We start from the raw sequence: 18,649 nt of genomic DNA, 5'->3' as shown, positions 1-18,649 counted from the left end.
TGTCACGTGGCAGAGGTCCATTGCATTCGGCTGCGTTGGAACCGTTGTATATACATAAGTTAACATTCTACTCCCCATGATGAAGTATAAAGTAGACACGCACGCGTCCAGGACGCGACACACCAAAAGACAAGAGAGTGTGTTTGGAAGAATGGGAATGTCGGGCAGAGTAGCTGGCCTCAATTGCGTGCGCATTAAAGAACCGTGTGTTTCAAAATATGTGGAGTGTAGTGTAAGAGTAACAAATGCTATGAGGATGGTGGGTCAGAATTTGAAAGCTGGCTGCAGGCAAGGAAACAGGAAAGACAGCAAGCTCTGTTGTGCGCACAGGAAATCTGCTCATTCGCAGAGCGTGGGCATGTGATGTCTATGATACACAGCAGTATCTAGAGAGAGCAAGATCGTGCACACACGTAAGGAGGGTCATGCAACCCGTTATAAAGGCCAACAGCGAAGCAATGGTACGTGACTGTTAACAACGACTAACTCCTACGTTAACCGACCATTTAACATTCTACTCCCTTTGCTAGAGTATAGAGTAGACACACGAGCGTGCAGGACGCGACACACCAAAAGACAAGAGAGTGAGTTTGGAAGAATGGGAAAGTCGGGCAGAGAGCTGGCCTCTATTAAGTGCGCGTTAATGAATCGTGTGGTCGGCCTACCGAGGGCAGGAGCTGTATATGACCAAGTGAGTCGGCCTGCGCTGAGCAGGAGCGGTTTGTGACCCATGCGAGTTGGTGGGTCGGCCTGCGTTGAGCAGGAGCGGTTAATGACCCGTGCGAGTTTAATAGTTGTGCGCGAGAGGCCGGTTAAGGAGGAGTGCCCATGCCGACATGTCCTGAAGGCATCCATCTTCTTCCGGGACAGGGCATCAGCAATGGTATTGGAAATGCCTGGCAGGTGCGATGCTCGGATTAGGATATAGTGCATCACACAGATTGAGTACAGGGTGCGGATGAGTGCCATGACTGCAGGAGACCGGCTCGTGCCCGTCTTCAGGCACTCCACGGCAGCTTAGTTGTCGCACTGAAACTCCACACGCAGCCGCAGCCACTCGATCCCCCATGTGGCGCAGGCCGCGACAATGGCGGAGAGCTCCTTGAAGGTAATGCTTAGTTCCAGTTGCTGCGAAGACCAGTCACCTCTGAACCAGCGACCATTGAAGAAGGCTCCAAATCCAATGGGCCACTTGCGTCGGTTTGCAACTGGAGGTCATCCACTTCTCTAGCAGGAACAACGACTTTTCGTTCAATGTCGACAGAGGCTGGTGCCACCAGCTCAGGCCGCCCTTGGCTGAGGCTGAGAGGTGCAGCATTTGGTGAGATGACATCTCAGATGTGGCCTTGTCGGGGTCGTACAGGCGGCGTAAGAATGTACGGGCGGCAGGAATTGCTCGGGAAGTGAACGAGAGGTGGCCCAGGAGTGAGGCGAGTTCGCATTTGAGAACGCAACCCTTGTCGAGGGTGGTAGAGAGTAAATGACGTAGGGCCAGAAGATTGGACTGAGGCAGACACACTTCCAAGCGATTGGTGTCCAGCTCCAAACCGAGGAAGGTGAGGACAGTGGAAGGGCCCTCAACTTTCTCTGTGGAGACAGGTACGTTCAAGAACTGGAACAAGTCCAAGATGATGGCCTTGTGCTTGGCCACCAGGGAGCAGCTTGGTAGGCAGATGTCGAGGAAGTCGTCGAGGTAATGCATTACGTTGGGCAAGGAGCCGACATGGACAAGGACCCAGTCGATAGCCGTTGCCAGCCAGTTGAAGATGAATGGTCCGGGAGGAGGTCGTTGAAATCAATAAGCTCGCCGCGTTCAATTCGCCCGCAGAGGTTATCAGGTACAGAGAGTGACGGATGAGCACCCAGCGGATGGCCCAATGCATGAACCGAGCTGGAGTTGACAGGCGGCACGACGGCTGCAGCATATTCCAACTGCGCTACTCGCTCCATCAGGGGCTGGAGGACCTGGCCGACGGCCTGAGAAACAGCCGAAGCATGTACATCAGGGGCCACACTCAAGGCGGCGGCAGAAGAAACTGACGGCGCAATGTTGAAGACAACAGAGGCCTTGGAGGAAGGCCTCAATCGCGCATTACTGCCTAAGCCGAGGGGAAAGACAGACAATGTACTAGTAGGGTCTTAGGGGGAGCCTGTGCCGGTGAGGCGGGACTAGCAACACCGGCCTAGGGTCTCGGCGTTAGCGCTATCCAGCGCACCATGGACGGGATTACAAAACACATGTAAATAGACAAGTGAGCGGAATGAGCTTATTGTGGATATATGGGGTGTTACAGCGAGCATGTAGTATGGGGTGTTACAGCGAGTATGTAGTATGGGGTGTTACAGCGAGTATGTAGTATGGGGTGTTACAGCGAGTATGTGGTATGGGGTGTTACAGCGAGTATGTAGTATGGGGTGTTACAGCGAGTATGTAGCATGGGGTGTTACAGCGAGTATGTAGTATGGGGTGTTACAGCGAGTATGTAGTATGGGGTGTTACAGCGAGTATGTAGTATGGGGTGTTACAGCGAGTATGTAGTATGGGGTGTTACAGCGAGTATGTAGTATGGGGTGTTACAGCGAGTATGTAGTATGGGGTGTTACAGCGAGTATGTAGTATGGGGTGTTACAGCGAGTATGTAGTATGGGGTGTTACGGCGAGTATGTAGTATGGGGTGTTACAGCGAGTATGTAGTATGGGGTGTTACAGCGAATATGTAGTATGGGGTGTTACAGCGAGTATGTAGTATGGGGTGTTACAGCGAGTATGTAGTATGGGGTGTTACAGCGAGTATGTAGTATGGGTGTTACAGCGAGTATGTAGTATGGGGTGTTACAGCGAGTATGTAGCCCAATACCAGCGGCTTTGTCTTAGGTGCTGATGCACCTTGCCCTTGAACGACTGGCGGGCCGTCAGGCGTGGCAGAGACTACATCACATTTGGGTGCAAGTTGTTCCACTCGTCAATGATGCTGTGGGGGAAGCAGTGTCGCACGTAATCAGGAGAGGAAGCCGGTAGGACGTTCTCTAGCTGAGACTTGTGGCGCACCGAGTGATCGGATCAAGTTCGAGGACATGTTGGTGGAGAAAGCTGTGGGAGGTGGGGGAGGGGAAGGGACCAGCAACGTTATTTGCGGTGGCCCTGCCAGACACATCAGTTTGTACATATAGCTGAGGGTGGCGACCAATCTCCTTGTAGCCAAACTCTGGAGGAGGACATCAGGGCCAAGAATGTGGAGGGCGGGTCTCTGCACTCGATCGAGAAGGCGCAGATGGCCTGAAGCGGCTCCCATCCATGCCAATGGCGCATACTCTAGGACTGGCCCCACAAAACCTCTGCAGATGGTTCATTTACCAGCACCATCGAGTACGCGAGCAGCTTTGCGCAGGAAGCCCAGGCGAGAATTCGCTTTGAGTGCTGTGTTGTGGAGGTGGGTCTTGAAGGAGAGGCCCGAGTCAAATGTGATGCCGAGGAGGTTTACCTCCGATAGCTCAGACACAGTGTGATCTCCAAACGTGAGGTCCATGATAGGCCACCTGTGCCGCTGATGGGCTATCGTCATGAGCTGTGACTTTGTGGGATCAAACCTGATCCGCCACTTCTTGCCCCAGTCATTGAGCGCATCCAGGATAGCTTGTAAGCTTTTCTTACTGTTTGGGAGCATTTCGGGTGATCGAACACAGGTGTAGACCGTTGTATCATCGGCGAAGGTGGCCAGTGAACCTCCAGGATGAAGGCACTACTCCGTGAAAGTGGATTGTGAGCAACACAGACTCACGCAGAATCATATCAGGAAAATATCTACCGCATTTTACCGGTTGTAAGTCGACCCCGGTTATAAGTCGACCCTTCTATCTGGAGGTCTCAATTCTGCTTTTTAAAGTTTTCACCCAAAGGAGCACTACTAACCACCTCCTGCAACACATCAACAAATCATGTAAACATTCCTTATTGGAGGATATAACGTCCCAATCCTTGAAAAAGGCCAATAAACTGGCAAAATGTGTAAACATGGTGCACTCGTGCATGCAGTGCAGGTCATTTTTTTTGAAGTTTCTGATAGTTACCGGTTATAAGTCGAATCCCGGTTGTAAGTCGAGCCCCACCCTTTCTCCTTCTTTTTTAAGTCGTAAAAAGTCGACTTACAACCCGAAAATACGGTAATTGTTTCCGTCATAAAATACCCATCATCAGAAATGATAATAGCAACAAGGACATCAAGAATGAATTTGGGCATGGTCACCACTGGAAAAGGTTTGATAATGAACAGTGCTGTGGGGAGATAATATTCATACATGCATGAACTATGGAGAGAGAGAAAAGAGGTTGAGAAAACATCAGAAACAAACAAAAAACTGGTACAGTAAAAGCGTGATACGTGACAACTGTAAAACATTCCACATGCACCAAGCAGAACATGTGCGTGTATTATGTGCATCAACCAACTCGGATGGAGAGCCAAGGATTATTTATGCAAAGCAAAATAGAACCAAGACACTACAAGTTACACTATAATGTCCACTAGCACCACCAGTTACTAAACAATCAGCTCATGCGATAACATTGCACGACACTGACCGACGGCACTGACTTTCTACAACTAACTGGCTAGTAATGTTATCGCATGAGCTGATTGTTTAGTAACTGATGGTGTTAGTGGGCATTATAGGGTAACTTGTAGTTTCTTGGTCCTTTTTACTTTTTATAAATATGTACATGTGCACATAATTGCGGGAGCTGGCAACAGCAGTTTATGGAAGTAGACAAATAATTCACTATCCGAGAGAAGCAAGTACTGGGCCAGTAATTTGTATCAGGAATGCCTTTACAGGAGGTTCAATCCTGCGTTGGCTTATATTCTCAGGCCCATGTCCCGAATTTTTATCGCTTTGCGTATCCTCCTCCGCCTGGCCCGATGCGACTCAATTGCAAGGACGCGAACCTCCATAAATGCTGAGTCACCAGATGGCAGTACCTCCCTGCTATGGTGAAGCCAGAAGGGCACATACTTTGGTATTCTCAGACATGGTCTCTTTTGACGCATGACATTTCCTGATTACTAGTAGTAGTACTCTGTTCAGAACCTGAACAAACTGTTAGGTCCCCATCTTCTGCATACTGTTTCTTAGCACAACCTTTCTCTTGCTTGTCTGCACCCAGTACGCAAAGCTTGACGAGTTCCTGCATACCAGATGCTTGTGCACCTGTATTGGTCATAGGCACTCAGGCCTTGTCTCTCTGTCCCTTCCCTTCTTGTTTCCCCAAAACAAAATATCTTCAACGTTCTCACCTCTCCCTACTCCAGGCTCAAGAAACACCATTGCACAAAGCCTGTGAATACGGCAAGCCGGAGGTTCTAGAACTTCTGCTTCGAGCGGGTTCAGATCTTCTCGCCTTGAGAAATGTAAGTCACACTTTTAGTTAAATTGGCAGCGTGGAAATAACAATCATGATATGCCGATGAATAAAATCAAGTGCGCACTCGTATCATAAACATTGCATGCAAACATGTTTTATCTTAAAGGGGAACTCCACGGAAAACGAAACTTTCGTATCCTGTAGTCTCGGGTGCTGACTCGAATGGTCTTGGTCCGAAGTGTCTACGGCAAAGGGTTCTTGAGATATTGGCGAAAACGGGTTCCGCGCCGTGACGTCATGCGGCCATTTGGCTATGTCATCCCGGCCTGCCTACGTCATTGTGGCACGGTCTGAATCTAGGTGCACTCTTTTAGTATTCAATTTCAAGGAAAAATGAGCTATTCCGAACAATTCTTTGTACCCAGCAATGAAGGCAGTGATGCTGAGGTCAGTGAAGACCACCATCAACCCACCCCCGCGTATGGTTGGGGCAGGGAGCCCAGATACTCTGCTAAGGAGCTGCCATCGCGTGTAACAAATGTTGAGGAAGAAGATGCCTCAGCAGCTGCGTTCGACAGAAGAAGACGAGTAGCTTGGCCACCAGACTCTCGATTCGTTTGGGACTCCGACTGGTGCGAGTGTGGACAAAGCCATGCCCAGCCCGCGGGAATTATTTTTCTGGTAGGATGCTGCCGTCGCTGTCGGCCCAAGGTTTCTTGCGTAGCGGACTTCGCAGTTAACGAGATCGTAACCTTGCATTAGGCTGTACCCACCACTGCTCTTCGAAATTATCTTGACATGCAGAAGCCGCCAATGCCAGTGACAGAAGAGTCTGAAATTAGGTAAGCCTCAATTAGTTTGTCTTGACTTGCCTTGTGAGGATCGCGCACCAATATGATACGATAATATTTTTTGGAGAAAATTTATTATTGTCAGGTGCACTACAGTAGGCGTCGCACAAGAAAAAAATGTACTCAGGGTAGTTATACCAAATTTCATGCATGACACGAACAAATTCTCTTTGCTCCGAGTATGTCTTGACTTGCCTTGTGAGGATCGATGCGCGTAATGTTTTGTGTGTAACTTACTTATTGTTGTGGCACGAAAAACGGTGTACTATAGTGCTAGTAGTTATCACAATCATGTTTTCATGTGATAACTACTATGTGTGTGTGTCGTGACTCAAACACATCAATTTTGTGTTTCATTATCCCTGGGATTGGTACAAGATCTGAAAGTATGGTAGTGTTCTGTTGATGAGGAGAGCACTGCACACAGTTTATGAGCAGGATACGTGCATTTGATCACACCCGAACCCATACTGTATCGTTTCACGCGATAGGCTTTGTCAATACACCCGTTCTCTAGTATACCATGTCATGCAACGTACAAGCGTGGGGTTAAGAAAGCGTACACCAAAATAATGCACAAATTCTGGCAAGAGAGTAAGACATCAGATTCTGTACTTTCTGACCAAGACATCTTTGTACTAGTAGGTTATCGAACGTGTCCTAATCAGAATCCATCAATCATTGGAAATTCTGCAAGAACCTCCATCTTTGTACCAGTGGACACTAAATTATTATGGCGCGCGCACTGAATGTGCAAGTAGGTACCGGTAGGTGTAATTCAGCGCATATGTAGAGTAAATGAGTATTATTTTGACTATAGTATAGCCACTATACCATACCATAATAATTATTACCGTCCAGCAGGTGGTATGTGTACAAGCACTCAGCATACACACTCCGCATGACATTCTATGTTTCTGTAGATCTCTACGCTATGCGGCACACAGGCAGTACACACTGTATGTACACGGCAAATTGGGCAAGCACGTTTGTTGTCGTCTTCCAGCCTGCGTTGTGAATACCATCATGCAAAGATATCCAAATCCTGCACCACCTCAGCCTCCTCAGGAGACTTCCACCCGGCATTAGGCAGGGAACGCGCTTCTCCAAGGCAGGAACATCGAGGTTGCCATTTGCAACCGCTACCACCTCACACATGAACTTGTCATCAATCTCATAACTCTTTCTGTCGTATAATTATCTATTTGGCCACATAGTCTTCTTTATGCTGTGAGAACTGGACTTCATACCTTCCTATCGGGGTCTTTTTGGTTGTGCTGTGGAGACGGTGACATTGACGTCGTCAAGAGCTGCGAGATGTGCGTGTCCACTCATTCCCAGAATTGAGAAACGAGTGCAATTCAGAATGTATTTTGGCATGGCACTGTAATATACCTGCATGGCGAAAAGAATGTCGAGAAAACACACTTGCTTAGACAATATACTTCTATATGTGTTACAAACCACCAGTTCTCAAGTGGGAAAGGCCTTCTGGCTTATGACATTGTATTCGTTGCGATGTTGTATCTCGACTCCGCCGTACTGCTGATGTTTGCTGCATTGCGTACGCTATTTGCGCTGTGTGAGTTTTGCTGTATACGCTGTCATGTCATATGTTTTACATGTGTATGCTTTGATTATACATGTACGCTCTTTTGGCATGCTATAAATAGCTGGTGTTATTAGTGTTAGATTCAATGGAAGTCAAAATATACTGTTGAGAATCAATAGTTGTCCTCGTGCCATGTTGTCATTCGTTTCTGATACTAAAGAGAACCAGAGGGTTCATTACAGTTTGCGACCACGCCAGGATACGGAGCGAGCATGGCAGAGCAACTACATAATTTGGAAGCCAGCTTTATCGCCAATGGAGTTTGGTTAGGATTGGAAGGCGATGAGTTGAGGGAACATTTGGAGCAGAGGCTCCGACAGTACGAGGAGCGTGAGGAGCGCAGTGCCAGACGGCGAGAGGAGGCGCTCTGCACCGAGTTTGAAAAAAAGCTCAAGGAGATTAAGGAGCGCATCGCCAAGGCGTATGAGGGTGAGGGCAAAGTCGCCACTGAGAGTGAGATGGGAGGTACAGCGGAAGCTCCCAGTCACAGCAGTGGGCGTAAACCGTTCATGAAAATCATCTTATATGATGGAGCGCAGTCAGGAGCGTTATCTTGACCTGTTCGAGGACATCTGTTCCAAGAACGGGTTCGAAGAAAGCAAATGGCTGCTACGATTACGCATCACGCTAGCAGGTAGCAAAGCTGAGAGGATGTGTATTGGATGCAATAATTACGAGGAAGCAAAGTGAGAGTTGCTTGCCTTGCTTGGAAAGATTCCGGATAAAGCGTGGAAGACATTGCTGACAGGCAAGCAGCGGTCAGATGAGTCTTTTCACCAATACGTTGTTCGTGTTTGCCGAGAGGTAGAGGTAATACATGACTTGTAGGACGGAGCAGGTTACAGCCGGGAGGAACCGACTGAGATAGTAACGGACAAGAAGGTTGGATCGTGCTGTCTACACTCAGCAAGTGTGCGGCTGATGACCGGAGTGGCACGAGTTGAGGGAAGAACTCGAAAGGGGAAGGTTCTCGTGTTCCTGGACTCCGGTGCTGAGGCGTCATTTGTGACTGCAGCGTTGGTGTCAGCAATCGATGCAGAACACGTTGGTGCTGAAAATGTAGAGGTGAAGCCGTTCGGAGCAGAGCCAACCCAACAGCGCATGGATAAATACGCCATCACAATCCAAGGTAGCTCCGCTAGCATTCCGGTACGCGTGCTCGTGAAACCAACGCTAGAGCTAGACCTGAAGTGCGCGAATCTGCAGACCATTGCTCAGTGGCACAGTTGGGGAGTAGAGCTGAGTGACAATCCTCAGCAAGAAACAACAGACGAAATACACATGATGATCGGTGCAGAATATATCAACGCGATACAGCACAGCAAGAAAGAAGTTAATGGCGAGACTGTGTGGAACACAGAGATCGGTAGTGTAGTATCTGGTCCAGCGTCTGACCCCAGTCGAAACAGTCAGCCGGTGACCGTGTCATGTGTCACAGCCCATATCGACAAACTATGGCAGTTGGATCAACCTCCAGAACGAAATCAGCACTTGCCATCTTTCCCGCTATGTCGCCAGGGCGCCGGGTTCCAAGTGGGTCTCTTGTGGCGAAATGAGCGTCGCCCAACGGATGACTATGCTCAAGCTAGAGTCATCGCAACGCGGCTTCTGGAAAAGCTGAAGCGGAATGGGAAGCGTACACTCTATGATGATATGCTGATCAGGGACTACCACGCGCTTTGAGCAAATTAGTTGGAGCCATGTGAGAGCGATGCCGGGCACTATGCATCATGGTGTATTCCGCAAGCACGCTGCAACCACGAAGTTAAGAGTGGTGTTCAATGCCTTGGCGACGGCTCCAGATGGCAAGTCATTGAACGACATGGTTGACCCTCGACTGTCGCTATTGCCGAGTCCCGCGGGTATGCTATTAAGGTTCCGTGAATATAAGAGCGCGCTGCAAGCGGACATCCGCAAGGCTTTCTTCATGGTCAAGGTTAATCCTGAAGACTGTCCGTACCTGCGTTTCTTGTGGCCCGGTCGAAGCGACAGCGACGAACTGTTAACCTGGAGGTTAACGAAACTGCCATTTGGCGTAAATTGCTCGCCATACATGCTTACTGCGGTGATTCAGCATCACTTCAAGGAGCTACGTGCGCTGTCTGCACCCAAAGAGCGAGACCGTATTGATCTCTTGCTCACGAGTTTCTACGTTGACGATTTGGTCTCTAGTGTCTCAAATGCCCCGTAAGCCAAGAAGATGCAAGAGTTCAGTGTGCGTGTGCTTACAGATGCTGGCATGGAGTTACGCAAGTGGCGAGGCAACGAAATCCCGTGCGACCCAGAGGCCGGAGATAAAGTCCTCGGTCTGAAATGGAAAACCATTGATGACTTGCAGCGCTAGGCGAGTCCGATAGGCCACCTGTTTGGACCCGGCGATCCCTCCTTAAGTGTGTTGTGTCAGTGTCTGATGCGGTAGGTCTAGCAGCACCGGCAGTTGTGCCGGGAAAGATACTGGTACAGCAAGCCAGAAAATTCGGAGGCGACTGGGATGATAAGTTGCCTAATGGCATCGCAGCCGCATGTGCGCAATGGTGGCGAGAGTTGGCCGAAGTGGTGAGCATTGACATACCACGTTGGATTTGCTGCAATCTTGACATGCCGATTGCGCTTCATGCCTTCGCGGATGCCAGTGAGAAAGCGTTTGGATGTTCTTTGTATGCAGTCGTCAATGGACAGTCGCTCTTGGTATTTGCCAAGGCCAAAGTGGCACCGGTGTGTCCGCCCACGATAGCCCGCCTTGAGTTACAAGCAGTATGTCTAGCGGCTCGCTACGCTGAGTTTGTGGTGAAGGAGCTGCGTGTGACCGTCACGCAAGTCTATGGCTGGACTGACAGTCTCACTACCGTTCATTGGATCAGTAATCCATTATACAAATGGAAACAATTTGTGGCTAACCGCGTCAGTCAAGTCCAAGAGATATCGAAGAAGGTCGGCATTGTGTGGAACCATTGGAACCACCGGGCCTTCACAACCCAGCAGATTTACCGTCACGTGGGAGTAGTGCACAGCAGATCCGTAGCCCGTTCTGGATGGGTGGACCAACCTCGATCACGGAGCCCAATGACTGGCCCACCGCATCCTTAACCGCAGCTACAGATGAGTCCAGTGTAGAAGTGTGAGTGTCAGCCACCATCTGTAGTCGAGAATCTGATAATGAATAGTGGCTCCGATTCAGTAAGTAGGCGAGGGCACAGGGCACGGTGACTCAGATGTTGCAGTGGAAGCACACTGAGCCTCGTGCCGAACTCTATTTTGCAGCAGACAATGTATTGTACTGCATCGTTCAAGCCGAATGTTTCGCTGAGGATCTTGAGCTGATCAAGCAAGGTCAACCAGTGAAGCCTGGGTCGAAGGTGTATCAGCTTGCATCGTTTCTGGATGAGCATGGAGTGCTCAGAGCCGGGGGACGACTTCAGCACAGCGAGTTGGCGTATGAAGCCAAGCACCCAGTCCTATTAGGCAAACATCATCTGACCGAGTGCTGTTGGAGAAAACGCATGTCGAAAGGATGCACGAAGGTGTAGAAGGGGTCTTGTGGTACATCCGTCAGAAATTCTGGATTATCGGTGGTCGACGAGCGCTACGCAACATTACTCAGCGATGTGTTACATGCCGCTGCTACAAGGCTAAGGCTGCCTCAGAAGTCTGCTCGCCACTGCCAGAAGACCGAGTTGTTCACGAGAGGCCGTTCGCAACTACCGGCATCGACTATGCTGGTCCGTTGTACGTGCACTGTGGCGAGTCATCTCCGAAGGTATGGATAGCATTGTTTGTGTGTGCCACCACTAGAGCAGTTCACTTGGAGGTGCTCGATAGGTTTTAAAGTACTGACTCATTCTTGATAGCATTTCGGAAGTTTGTCGCGAGACATGGTTTGCCATCTCGGATCAGGTCTGACAACGCTATAACGTTCAAGGCGGCATCTGACAAACTGAGTGTGCCATAGATATTCAATCCTCCAGCTGCGCAAAGGCATGGATGCTTCTATGGGCGAATGGTTGGTACGGTGACGAGTGCCTTGAAGAAGGTAATGGGAACAGCGTTTCTGAAGGTCCAGGAGCTTGAGACCCTCTTGTATGAGGTTGAAGCAGTGGTGAATAGTCGTCCGCTAACTTATGTGTCTGGATAGCCTGGATGAGCCACCAGTAACCCCTGCAATGATGATGGGTAACATCTGGATGTCGTCAGAGAAGCCAGCTGGTAGTCAGCTACAATCAAGCAAGGCAGGGATACTACAATAGTCAGCTACAATCAAGCAAGGCAGGGATACTACACCCTCCCTTCCTACAGATAATTATGCCCTCCTTATTTTCAAAAGTAGGCAGGTGGACCAATGTTCTGTCGTGAGACAGTATGTCTTGGTAGACTGGTAGACTTGGTACACTGATAAAGTAGGAACCCTCTGGTAAAATGTGTGAAGGACCTGTCTCTCTGTGGAGTGGTAAAATGTATGTGTTCGCGTCTCAGTATTGGATGGTAAAAGGGATGTGTTCGGTCGCGTCACCCTTATCTTGGGCACGGTAGCATTTTTTGATTCGCGTCTCTCTGGGACGGTAACATTGCTTGATTCGCGTCTCTCTGGGACGGTAATATTGCTTGATTCGCGTCTCTCTGGGACGGTACAACGGGAAAGGACTCGCTCACCATGTGGCGGTATAATCATTGTTGCATGGACTGGTTATTTGAGTGTGTTCTTCCAGGGTATACAGCATTTTGCGTCTGATCCAGGTCAGTGACTGCTGCTCCAGCAAATCGATTACTTGGTCTGTGCGGGGTGGACATGGTCGGGATGGGTAATGAAAAGGCTAGGAAACTTTGTTGACAGAACTGTGAGAAATCAGTTGTGTGGGAGCTTCAGTGGGACAAAATGTTGGGTGATCCAGAACTGTATACTGCATATATCTGCACGTACATGGAGGAACAGGGAGGGTTGTCAGTCCGATGCTTTTTTTTATCGAATGGTGGTACGGGGACTGGGAGTGGGATTGTCTGTGGGATGGAGTGGCTGATGGACCTGGAGAGCCTCGTGTATCAAGTGTAATGTGGCAAACAAACAAAAAGGGAGGGATGTGATCGTTGAGACAATTTTGGCAGCAGAACGAGTTAGTAAGGGAAATATGGCAGCAATGATCATGAGGATAGTATGGAAACTACCGTGGGATTGTGGAGCTTGCATAATACGCGGCGTAGCTTGCATGATAGGGGTGGCATATGCACTCACGTGAGTAACAGTTGCATTTAAACGGGGTGATGATAGAGTAGTGGTACAGCAAGTAGGGTGACATACCTTGGTTGCAGGGAATACGGGTCGTGTAGCGCGAGGACGATAGCGAGGACGATAGCGAGGACGATAGCGAGGACGATAGCAATACGCTATGTCATGGCCAATCTTCTTGCAGAATCGGCAATAGGGACGGAGACGTAAGGGCCAACGCCGCTTTGGTCGTATATATACCGGTAGTACAGGGGCATACCGGAGGGCATGAGATCTCGCTGGAGAATTATGGTGATCCACTTGGCCGGAACGAGTACGCCGCAGCTTCGATCTCCTGTGCGGATGGACTGTAGATCCGGGATTCTGAGTTGATCTCAGGTCGTCGTGGGTTCAGAAACGCGGTTGGGACCAATAAACTTTGTTTTCCGCTCATTGGTCGAGGAGAGTAGGAGAATACGCAGAAAGAAAATAAGTGAAAGGCTGCACTAGAGATGGGGTTCAAATCTGACAAAGTTTTAATCACCGCTGCGACCAATGTAATAGGTAGCCGAATGGAGGCACAGTGCTTAACATTAAATAACTTTTACTTAGCCTTCCTCAGGTACACACCTGGATTATTATATAAAAAATATATGAAAACAGAAATGAGCAGAAGCTTTTATAGGTAACATACTACATACGCTAATGTATGGGGATACGCTACAATTAAGCAAGGCAGGGATACTACAATAGTCAGCTACAATCAAGCAAGGCAGGGATACTACAATAGTCAGCTACAATCAAGCAAGGCAGGGATACTACAATAGTCAGCTACAATCAAGCAAGGCTACTACAATAGCCAGCTACAATCAAGCAAGGCAGGGATACTGCAATAGTCAGCTACAATCAAGCAAGGCTACTTCAATAGTCAGCTAAAATCAAGCAAGGCAGGGATACTACAATAGTCAGCTACAATCAAGCAAGGCAGGGATACTGCAATAGTCAGCTACAATCAAGCAAGGCAGTGATACTACATAAACAGTCAGGTAGGGCGACAACAAGATGCTAAACTGACTGAGGTACTGAGACATTGAACGACCTGACAACTAGCTCCAACGAATCTACGAATTGAAAAACACCAACCTTCTTATATCACTTGGAAGGCCCAATGAGGGGAAGGAAACGCAACAAAGATGTGCTCAAGGTATATCCCATTGGAGCAAAGAACGTCGAAAGCTACAAGATGATAAGGAGATTGGTAAGACCATTGGACAAACCGGTCTAACTACAACTCAACAACGCGAATCAACCAATGACGAATTACGTTATTTTCTCTGACCAATGCCATACTTGAAGTATGCATTTTATAGTACAATTTTCGGATCACGAGACATAGTTTGGCTCCGCTATTATGTGTTGAAATCTCAGGAACCGTTGATCGCAGCGCTTCCTGGATGGGTTCTACGGCACGCTGAGAGTTGTCTCTTCGGCATAGATAGTTGGATCGTTAAATTTAAGCTAGTTTTGACCGAGTTACCATGGTTACGGCCAGTGGAAGTGTGTGTGTAGAATTCTACACATTCAAGTATGGGGCGGCTCTCAAAAGGCTAATGGGAGTTGTGATAATTCTCAGAACGAGCATTAGAAAAGTCATTAGTTTCTTGAATCTGCAAAGTATTCAAAATCAACTGCTGTTCTGGTTTACAAAGCTATGTGAAATGTTTACTAAGAGGTCTGTTTTACTTTCTTGTTGATTGACCATTGTTCATTCTGTCAGGACAACAGGACATGTCTGGACAGTGCAGTAGCAAGTGATGACAGCGATTGCGCTGAGCCTGCGGCTAGACTAAGGGCAATTATCCGATATCTTGAGAGCAAGTACCCAGAGGAGCAGAAGAAGGTAAGCACAACTTAGAATAAAAGAAAATTCATCAAAATGAATTTCCCATTCGAAAACTTGCGTAACCAATGAGGTAACAATATCACTATATTCCCTCCTGACACTCACACATTGTCTCCCTGCTGCAAACACCGCTTTTGATTCACCAAATATTCAGGCATGGCTCAGTATCAGGTTACTGGTTCAAACTAGTCATGGGTTATACCCAAACATTTAGTGACCCAAAAGTGACGTTCGCAGCAGAAACGTTCCTGTGTGGGTGTTTGGAATGAGTGCAATAATGCAGTATATCACTCCCTTAGTATTGACTCGCATAGATTTTTGCCATACCTAAGCAGTCAAATATTCCTGCATATTTCACTCCTTAGGGCTATATTGACTGCTTATATTTGACTGCTTAGGGGTTGCGCAGTTGAACGGTGCCTAGTGCAGCATTGTCGCTGCATGAGTAGGGTGGTGGTGCAACGGTTGTGCAATCATAAAACCGGGATTCATGAGGTTATCGTTCTGGAATTTGAAATGCGGACTGTTTGTCGTGATGAATCTAATATTGACTTCGTACTTGGTCAGTATAGGAAATAAAAACCTCGTAAAAGACCTCGGCTTCGCCTCGGTCTTTTACTCGGCTTTTATTTCCAATATTGACCTCGTACTCAGTCAATATTAGATACTTACTAAGACTGCAGAAAGGATGCAATAGTTTCAAATATTAATAGCAATGAGTACACTCAAACGTCTCTTATCCGAACGCCTCAGATACTGGCACGCCTCTCTACCGGGCACCTTTAGCTTGAGTTCCTATGGCAAAACTGCTTCCAATTTGGGGGCTTGAATTATTTTTCGTGTACACTAGTGTCAATTTATCACTGCCCACCTGTGCAATTCACTCATTTTCATCAAGACATTATATTTTATCCTGAATATGTGTAATATGTGCCAAAAACATTTCTTCAAAAAGCGGTATAATACATGGTAGACGAGCTGTCCTGAGATAACGGAAAACCTGAGATACGGGCAGTGACGCTCGAGCTCATACTGAATCGCTCACTCCAGTAATAATATTTAGTAAAAGAGAACATATCAGAGAAAACAAGAATATTTGTGCAAGTCGATCTCTCCAATTTCGCTGAAATTTTGCAGGTAAGTTTCCTTTGGGGTGTAGATTGACTGTGCAAATCACGTGCCCCGTGACACCAGATTGCCAGGTCTCGTAGATCACGGTTCATCAGTTATTCTGAGTCACCTTGATCAATTGTCCGTGCACTTACAAGGATCGCCTGTTGATATTTAGATTGGATCACATGCATTTTGATGCCCGGCTGAAGAGCACGCTGGTGGCGTTGTAGACCTTCCAACCGGGACTTTCCCTTAACATGCAGCACAGAGACTAGGGTGAGTAGGGGCCAAATTGCATTGTTCATCACGTAAGAAATCTGTGATGTGGGCACGTCACGTACCACATGGAACCAGTGTAGCCTGTGCTGGTCAACTCCAAGCGACCTTGATGGCATGCTCGAGGGTCATTCCTTGCTGTTGCAGATCTACATCAAGCATCAGCATGTAAACTAGCCACGGTTCCTGGTGAGCCATGTTCGGGGTGTTCGAGGTTAGTGTGAATTATGCATACAGTCAGCTTCACCAATAACGACTGCTGATATAACGACAATTCGCGAATAACGACAGAATTTCCATGCCCAGAGCAAAGTCCCATCCCATGTAATACATATAATGAGACTTTGGGTATAACGACATTTTGCGAATAAGGAGACCTTTTTGACGCCCACCGAGTGTCGTTATATGTGAAGTTGACTGCACCTGTTCTCACTGCAAGAGGACATATCTCCAAGAAGTCTTGCCAATGCAATACTGCTAGCGCTGTAACGATAGTATCTGCGGGTTCTGAGCAGACATGTGTAATGGGTAGCCGAGTGGTAGGCGCGGTGAAATCAACAAGAATTACTTTTATTCTACTTCTTTCAGGTACACACCTGAGATATAATTATTAGTGAAAGAAGAAACGGCAAAATAACTGACTTTCTCTCCGGTGCACACCTGGAGGTTGAATAGCTCGTTATTATCAAAATCTCTCATCTTCATCAAAACAGAAATGCGCAGCCGCTTTTATGCAGCAGACGCCGTACGCTTACATACGGAGATACACTAAATATACATCAGGCAAAGCTCCGTATTAGTTCCGTACTGCTTCCGTATTGGTCGGGCAGGGATACTACACATGCAGGAAATATGATGTGTCTTACCTCCTCCATTATGGTCCCTTTCGAATAGCACATCAGGAACGATCGTGATCGTGTGCATTGTGTTGTGAACCAGAAATCAATATTCTACATCATGAAGCAGTTGATTTCATCATTCCTCTTGCGGTAAAGTTCAAAAACTACACGCCAAACAGTCACTTTTTGCATCAAATGTTGCACCGAAAAATTGTGGTGGCGCAAGGAGAAGCTTGTCGTTTGGAGTGACAAGTTATCACCGCTACTTTTCCTTGTCAGAGTCAACAATACACTTCGTTTTGCAGCTGGTCTACAAAGCCGAAGTGACACGCCGTAATGTTAACCCAGCACGTGTGTACTTTGGAGCGACAGAGCCAACGTTCAAGACCCGGTACGGAAACCACAAGGACACATTCAACCACGAGCAGAGACAAAAGAGCACCGAACTATCCAAGTATGTCTGGAAATTGACGGAGAGACAGGAAGACTTCTCGATCCAGTGGAGTATTTCAGAACGAGCACAAGCCTACAGCAACATCAGCAAGAGGTGCCAACTTTGCCTCTCGGAGAAATTCCGATCATAATCGCGGATAGAGAAACATGCCTCAACAAGAGAAGCGAGCTTATCTCGAAGTGTAGACATGCCAGCAAATTCTCGTTCGCAAACTACACCGGGGTCATATGATGAGATATGCGGTGTTCCCACACACACACGCGCACGCACGCACGCACACAAGCACGCATGCCCGCACGCACACACACACACACACACACAACCACACACACACACACACACTCCATCTCTCTCTCTCTCTCGTGCACACACATGTACACCCTCACTCTTTCACACTCACACCAAACCACATTTTTGCTCCATTACCCACACTGGTATCTACAATGTAACATACTACCCATCCCTTTGGCGTGACACAACTACCACTGAAACCGACTTAATTCCTGCGTCGGTTCTACATGTATCTCCCATCTTGGTTATAGCAATATACCTCAGCCATGACACTTGCATTCATATTACACCATAAGCATACGGATAACCTGATGACAGTAGGTGAGGTCAGGTTGAGTTTTTAGAGCTCCGTAGTCTTTGTAGATTTCCAGTAGCCCAGCCGGCATCAGGCCGGTCTGGAGCATAGTAGCGGGTAGTAGTAGTTGGTAGGCACGGACTCTGACGCGTCGGAGGCCCAGGGGACCCAGGACTTAGCTTTGCTGGGATTCGACGACCTGCGGAAACTGGCTACAAAACACAGCATAGAGGGCGTGAGTAAGCTGTCTCGTGCTGAGCTGGTGGAGAGCCTCCGAGCATTTGGTGTGGATGCACGAGCCGGAACGTATGTATCCAGGCTAGAGAATGCATTATTATCTTTGACGACCTGTATTGAAAACCTGAGCATTGAAATAGTGGCACTGAAGGTTGGCCAAAAAGCCGAAATTTCAGCCCTCCACGCCGAAATTGAAGTTCTGAAGAGAGAAATTGGCAGTTC

The 18,649-nt window shown here is 47.9% G+C and overlaps 2 protein-coding genes across 2 annotated transcripts in view; both read left to right on the top strand.

Annotated features, from left to right (window-relative positions):
- The window catches only part of LOC135827769 (uncharacterized), a 76,063-nt gene that overhangs the window by 13,641 nt on the left and 43,773 nt on the right, over positions 1–18,649 (top strand). Inside the window, exons 2-3 of the mRNA XM_065340216.1 lie at positions 5,307–5,405; positions 14,797–14,919. The gene's annotated coding sequence lies outside the window, so the exon portion shown is untranslated. The remainder of the gene's footprint in view (positions 1–5,306; positions 5,406–14,796; positions 14,920–18,649) is intronic.
- LOC135827070 (uncharacterized) lies at positions 9,645–10,013 on the top strand. The gene has a single exon (XM_065339594.1). The coding sequence runs from the start codon at positions 9,645–9,647 to the stop codon at positions 10,011–10,013; it is 369 nt and encodes a 122-aa protein (XP_065195666.1).

Source organism: Sycon ciliatum, chromosome 11 (genome assembly GCF_964019385.1).
Source record: "Sycon ciliatum chromosome 11, ocSycCili1.1, whole genome shotgun sequence".
Classification (NCBI taxonomy): domain Eukaryota; kingdom Metazoa; phylum Porifera; class Calcarea; order Leucosolenida; family Sycettidae; genus Sycon; species Sycon ciliatum.
The sequence above is the reverse complement of the archived record's forward strand: the minus strand, read 5'-3'. Positions and strand labels throughout refer to the sequence as shown.